The following is a 7,305-nucleotide window of genomic DNA, read 5'->3' as shown; positions in this document are numbered from 1 at the left end:
ACATTGCGAATGAACGCACTCCAAGCTTGCATAAGCGAGACTTTATCTCGCTTATTATTGCCACTAAACCATCGATGCTTAAGAAAAGCATCGAGATAGAAATCTTCCTCAGCGCGAAAGTTCTTCGCGCTGGGATCAAGGCCATGTAGCTTTGTCGCAATAAATAAGGGATATTTATTGTGAGGAGTAGTTTCTCCAGACAAGCTATTGATAAGCTGTTCTGGCAAAAGCCACGGCTTATTTTCAGGGGCGAGATGAGACATTTTATTGTCTTCACTCCCCTGAGTGGTACCCACTGAAGCAGGGGTACCACAAGGACTTTTCTTACGATGGCTTTTGCCATCATCGTCACCTTGCACAGAAACACGTGCAGGTGACCGTATGGGAGATCGTACGGGCGATGAGGGATCATCCTCATCGTCGGATCCAAATAGACTGTTTACTCGTCTATCAGAATGAGCCTTCTCATTCGAAGGCTCATAGTCAGCCGCCTGAAGTATATCAGGCGACTGTTCCATTCTCCCCGTGTCGGCCATTTCGTCCGACTCGCATTCGTAGTCGAACGTGGTAAATCACCACGTGCACTCGCAACATCTAGTGTTGTGCGAGTGGAAGACACTATCAGACGTTCCGTCTGCCGCAACAGATAAAAGGGCGTCACCCGCGCGAGGGCGCAGCACTAACGTCACCCCGCATGAGTTGATTTTTCATGCGATGGAATTTAAAATGATGGTTCTGACCAATCAACATCATTTTAAAAATCAAGTGGTCACATAGCGACCACTCCATCCAATGACTGTCAGAGTGATTGTCGTTTAAGGGAGGGGTGATGTAACGGGGTGTGTCGTTACATGAAATTAACACTTTAAGGTTGTTAATTAATATATTATCTAAAAGGTAGATAATATTTAGAGGATATTACTTTATTTAGTAATATTCAGAATTCTTATCCATAAATAGGTATAGACCATTACATCTATTTATTCCGCAGACTAATCAGCTGTAGGAGTAATCAAAGAGAGATTTACAGATAAGATAGAGATAAGAATTCAATTACATGTTTAGTATTAGACTATAATTAAGTTGGTATTTACAAAGATAGAACAAGAGACACTTAATTATATCTAATACAGTTTTCATTTTACCCTCTTTAAGCTAGTTACCTTCAAAGAAGTCTTCCTCTGCACGTACTAGTGTACGTGAAATAACGTAGGGCACCACTCGCAACTGAAGCAGTGCGAAGTGGACTTGTACTGAAGCAGTATAAGTCGTAGTGCCCCGTTACACCGTTACACTGGACGCGCGCAAAGAGAAGATAGATAAGACTTTATTACATGTTTTGTATTAGTTTTTAATTAAGGTAGTATTAAGTAGATAGAACAGAAGAACTTAAACATTTTGATTCAGTTTTTAATAAACCCTCTTCAAAGCAAGTGTTTTAAAGAGAGTCTTCCTCTGCACGTACTAGTGTAAGTGAAGTGACGTGAGGCATCACTCGAACTGAGGCAGTGCGAAGTGGACTTGTACAGCTTCAGTACAAGTCAGTAGTGCCCCGTTACATGAAGGACCATACACCACTACACGAAAGGCTTACGCGATTAGACGAATGAATTTCTAACAGCATTTTTCTTACGACATAGCCATACATACCCTTTACGAAGCCATCGTAAGTAGCACAGTAAAGAAGATTAATATGGAGTTATGATGTAACCAAAGCCTGGACAAGAAAAACTTATTAGTTTCGTGGATGAAGCAAGGATTGTAATCATCGGTATGATTCACCCTTTTACCAGTATAAATAGGTAATATCATTAAAATCCCATTTATATGGGTAATACGATGGGCAGGCTTCAACAATTCGGTTATAAACAGCCGGATTAATAAGTGAACAGAAAATTGACTAAATTTTTAAAGATTTACTTTTTCGGACCTGACCGGTGATCGAAGGTTATTTTTTGGCGGCAATGCCACCAGGTATGCGCTTTCGATGTCTGCATGTCTTGTCCGATGCACCAATTTACTGTACCACCATAAAAGCGCCACACTTACAGTGCACAGCGCCATGTTAATCATGAAAACGGGGCTCAGCGACGGACAGGCTGCAGGCAATAGCGGCATAATTATGCGCGATACGGAGCCTGCAGATCCCAGTACGCCCATCAGCGTACCCTGCGGCCGCCCACCAAGTATTTTGGAAAAGGCAGCCACCACAACTGCCGTCGTAAGTGGACAACCTATACTCCAAACTAAAAGCTCCGCCAACGCCAAGCGGCCAAATGTCAGATCTACAGGCATCGCCACCAGGAGTACATTACCCGTTAGCAAAACCAAAAATCCTATTTGTACCCAGCTGACATCCGTCATGCTTTTACGAAAATATTCTATGGAGAAATACGATACGAGGCCGAGCAAACCCAAGTAAAATTGAAAATTGGAAGCGTCGACGACCGCGGCGACACTGTTTGGGTCACTTCCAGTGACACGAAGAAATAATGGAATATTAACTGTTTCGAAAACAGATAAAATACCACGTGCCGTGAAATTAAGAAAAATAAACACAATTGCACCAATCGTGACGACATTCCCTGGCAAGGATGTTAAGTCTGACAGTGTGTTCCTCGAGGTGGCGCTATTTGGCGAATCTGGCGGACCATCGTGAATGCTCACGGTCGAATCATAGGAGGTAAGCATACCAAATATGGTCAGCAAATTAAACACCATTAGAATCATGCCCGGCGAAGTGAACTTATTGAAATGCACGCCACAAAACAATACGTCCACATCTGCCACGAGACTGCCGAGTCCAGGCGTTAGCGCATAGCCTAGAAATACTACCGTGGCCAGGATTGTAAGGTAACGCAGTCGCTGATTTATGGTTGTCATAGCTGCGACATCCGCACGGCAAACGCTGCGGTTGCCAGCGCCAAACCCTACGATAAATCGACTAAGTGCCAATGCTCCCAAACTATCGGCAACGTGAATATCGGCCAGCAGATAGATGAGATTACCTAGCAAACAAATGCCTGATGATACGACATACACCGAGCGGAAGGAGTAGCGGTCGCACATCCAGCCAAAGATTGTTGACGAGATGAGACGTCCAACAGAGAAGAGCGATGTAAGCAGTCCCATGAAAGCCAAATCGCCGCCGAGAGACTCGTTATAGAGAAAAAGTGTGGCGAGCACGACACCGCGCGACGATTCAGCTGCAAACTCGACAAAGTTGATAAGTGCCATGTTAATATACCACTGCGTTAGACGGCGACGCGGACTGGGGGCAAAATTTTTGGGCGCTAGGTCCGTGGGAACGGCACCATACGAAACGTTGGCACTGAATTTGGAAGACGATTTTTGTTGCGTCATTGAAACCTTGCTGCTAATTGAAAGTAACAGGGTGCTTTGCTGTAAATACAGGACTGACTATTGATGGACATCAAGTGTTTGTGCAAATTTATGCTTAATATTCTCATATACCGGAAGATCCTGTTGCAAACGTATTTATAAAAAGATACGGTCGTGGAGTAGTTGGTGTGTCGGGCTCTTTGCAATCGCTTTCAGGCACCACCCTTGAGACACCGTAGAAAAAAATCTGAATTTACTGTGCCACTTGGATTGTGTCATGAATCTTATCGACAGCAAATTTACCCCAGTAGAAAGCAGAGCATTCATCGATCTTTTAACGGAATACATCCTCTTTTAGAAAAAAAAACTTCGAGTTTGCATTTTAAACAATAAAAGGCATAGTTTTAAAGGGTACGAGAATACCGGCCCAGTTATGTTCTATGGATTTTATTGCTTTCATTTTTTAATGGAAGCCGCAATCTAAGCTGCGCCGTCTATCGGATCAGACCGCGCCAATGGTGCAACCGATTTTACTGGGCTAACGCTTCAGCGGATTTTGATCTGCTATATTATTAAAGATGCACAGAGCACCATTGGCACCCAATAAGGCCCCACTCCGAGTTTAAAATAGCTCTTGTGATTCTTAGAAGCGGCCCACATGCATCATTTTAAGTTAGAATGTCGCCCAATTACCAACTTGTCATTTAGCTGTGTTTGAAATATTTCAGATGCATAAAGTCATTCAGTAAAAGGTAAGCTAGAGAAAAGCTTGTAATGGCTGGCAAAAGCGAGCAGCGTCAACAGCGTCCATTAAATTACCGAAAGCATAAATTTAAGGTTCACGGCACAGAAACAAATGTTCTTCCATCATTACCAATCTCAGCTTGAAAAATACTTTTATACTTTTTTGTAACGTCGCTAATTCTGCTTCAAAACAAGCCGATGTAACGGGGTGTATCGTTACATGAAATTAACACTTAAAAATTGTTAATTAATATATTATCTAAAAGGTAGAGAATATTCGGAGAATATTACTAAACATGGTAATATTCTAGAAGCTTATCCATTGGTAGATATAGACCATTATATCTACTTTCTCCGCGGTCCAACCAGCGCTGGACTTGCGCAAAGAGAGAGACAGATAAGACTTTATTACATGTTTGTATAAGTTTGTAATTAAGTTAGTATTAAATAGATAGAAACAAAAGAACTTAATTATTTTGAATACAGTTTTTAATTAACCCTCTTTAAAGCAAGTGTTTCAAAGAGAGTCTTCCTCTGCACGTACTAGTGTACGTGGAGAGAGGTGAGGCACCACTCGCACTGAGGCAGTGCGAATGGACCTGTACTGAAGCAGTACAATTCAGAAGTGCCCGTCACAATGGTAGCACTTTGTAGTCCGTCTAAGGACCACAGTTTCATCACCCAACATGGACATGTTATATGATAATGGAAATACGCATCACGTTTCGCGTGATAGCTACTCCTTTGTAAGTGACATAGAAAGGAGTGCTGTCGAACGAATGATTTCGACAGTAGGGAACGATGCCGTCTTGGCCATGCTGTCCGGGTTGGACAGAGATGCCCTCCATTCAGCCATCGCCAAGTTGATACAACATGAACTTGACGCGGCGAAAGAGAAGTTAGCCTTGCTGAATCAGCAAGGCTCTCAACAGGCAACACTGTTGAGGTTACAACAGGTACAGACCCCTGTACCTGGGATGACGCAAACGCGTCGTCCCAAAACTTTAAAGATTGACATCTCTAAGTATAGAGGAGTCGAAGAAGACTTCCTCTTGAGATGGATGGTTCGTCGTGTTAGACGATGCCATAAGGGCACGTCACATCATCGACGAGCAAATGTAATTCGCATTCGCTCTTTAAAATCTGGCAGGTCGTGCCAAAACTTGGGCTCTAGGCCTTAAGTTGCATGACCCATATGTCTTTGGGTCGCTAGAGGCTTTTAAAGCCCGGCTTAAACAGACGTTTGAACCGCCTATGGCTGAGCTCAGAGCTCGATCAGAGCTTCCGAAACTCAAGCAAGGTAAGCGTGGTGTTCACGCTTATGCTCAGCACATCCGACTCTTAGCGAGTTGTATAACAATCAACCCAGTTCATGTACACACGTTGATTACGGTGTTCATGCAAGGTCTTACGGATGGTCCCGTAAAGACCCAACTGTTCCGCTTGGAACTAGATACGCTTGAAGAAGAAATATACGTAGCGGAACAGGAGGACTTTAGCTTGAGACAGGCTCAAGCTAGTTCGTCATCGTATTATCCTCCAAGACGACAACAGCTTGGAGGTCCAGAACCTATGGACCTCTCTTGTTGTGTACGGGATGTCTCGTTCACGTATAAGAACCTGATAAAATCCATCCATCAGATCCATAGACGAAGAAATGGTAATCTTGGAAATACCATCTATGATTAAGTCTTTTCTAGGTATCGGCGTTTAAGCCGGTACCGTTGCAGCATTCATTTTATTGAATGCGTGCACTGTCCGCCACCCTCCTGTTGCCTTTCGCTTATAGAAGGTCGGAGAGCTATGTGAGGAGGTTGACTTCCTCACATGGCCCGCTGTAATCAATCAATAATGAATTTATCGACCGCGAGTACTTGTTCACGAGGAAGTGGCCACTGCTTCATTACACAGTAATTCGAGCCCGAATTGAGCTCGATCTCATGTCGAGTGCCTTTATCGTTAGGCAACTCGCATGGAACTATTTAAAGAATACATCTTTGAGTTCAATCAAATCCTTGTATTAAGAGTTTGGCTTAATTGACTCCTAGGATTGAGTAGTATATCTCTCAAAGCGAGTCTTCACATCGAGGACACTTTCGTCCATCGATGAGCTGATGAGAACCCGTTCGTTCTCTGCAAAAATTACCGCTGACCAATTATCGGTTACCTATTCGTCCTCTGAGACGAGTACGCAGATCTGCTAAATTCTACCACTATGCAGATCTCTCAAGAACCGCTTGGGTTCTAGGGTTGGTAATTGAGTTATCTACAAAGTTAACTTCGGAGGCGCATATCAAGAGTATATGCGCCTACTCTTGATCCGTAATTAATCAAAACATTCAATGTCTCGGTTTCTTACTGGGATATATACACAGGCTGCCGAGGGATCAATCCCTAGGGATCTTGAAGTAATAGTTACTTCAACTATTTGGGGAGATTTCTCCTCAAGTACGTAGGGACTTATTCCCTCGACGTCTACCGACTGTGATTGCGCTGTCACAGTCGAGTCCTCTACGGTCGACTCTCTACTCGACCTAGGATCATCGTGTTGTCCATTTTGGACAACCGTTATCTTCTTTGAATGTCACCCGCTAGGCGTACATTCATGTTTCAGTTTACTCGACTTATTCGAGTGGTCGGCCTTCGGCGCTGCCTGTGCATGCGCACAGCCGCTGGCAGCTGACTCCACAGGGTGATTAGTAATCACACTGTGATCTTGTGCAGTCGTACTAACGACCGTATTACAAGTAAGGCCATCGCTCTCGTAGTACATCCACACGCTTGTGGACGCTCCAAGACGATCATCAGATGACCATCTGATGCACGTAACCGACATCCGGTCAGCGGTAATTTTTGCAGAGAATGAACGGGTTCTCAGCAGCTAATCGATGGACGAAAGTGTCCTCGATGTGAAGACTCGGATTGAAAGATACACTACTCAATCTTGGGAGTCATTCGAGGCAAATCATCTATAATAGGATTTAGTAGAATTTAGGGATGTATTCCCTGAAGCAGTTCCATGCGAGTTGCCTAAGGATAAAGGCACTCGACATGAGATCGTGCTCAAACCGGGCTTGAAGTACTGTGTCATGAAGCAGTGGTCACTGCCTCGTGAACAAGTACTTGCGATCGATAAATTCTTTACCGACCTATTAAAAGAGGGCCATGTAAGGGAATCAACCTCCCCACATAGCTCTCCGACCTTCTGTGTGCGAAAGA

General features: G+C 43.8%; 1 protein-coding gene across 1 annotated transcript; it reads right to left on the bottom strand.

Moving 5' to 3' along the window:
* Positions 1–1,908: 1,908 nt before the first annotated feature.
* Positions 1,909–3,363, bottom strand: CCR75_004740 (uncharacterized protein; the record flags this gene model as incomplete). The annotated part of the gene is made up of 1 exon (XM_067962826.1): positions 1,909–3,363. One exon carries the CDS (start codon positions 3,361–3,363, stop codon positions 1,909–1,911), a length of 1,455 nt encoding a protein of 484 aa, XP_067822639.1.
* Between the last annotated feature and the right edge of the window lie 3,942 nt (positions 3,364–7,305).

This window comes from Bremia lactucae, linkage group LG1, assembly GCF_004359215.1.
Source record: "Bremia lactucae strain SF5 linkage group LG1, whole genome shotgun sequence".
Classification (NCBI taxonomy): domain Eukaryota; phylum Oomycota; class Peronosporomycetes; order Peronosporales; family Peronosporaceae; genus Bremia; species Bremia lactucae.
Note: the sequence above shows the minus strand (reverse complement) of the source record. Positions and strands in the feature narration are given on the sequence as shown.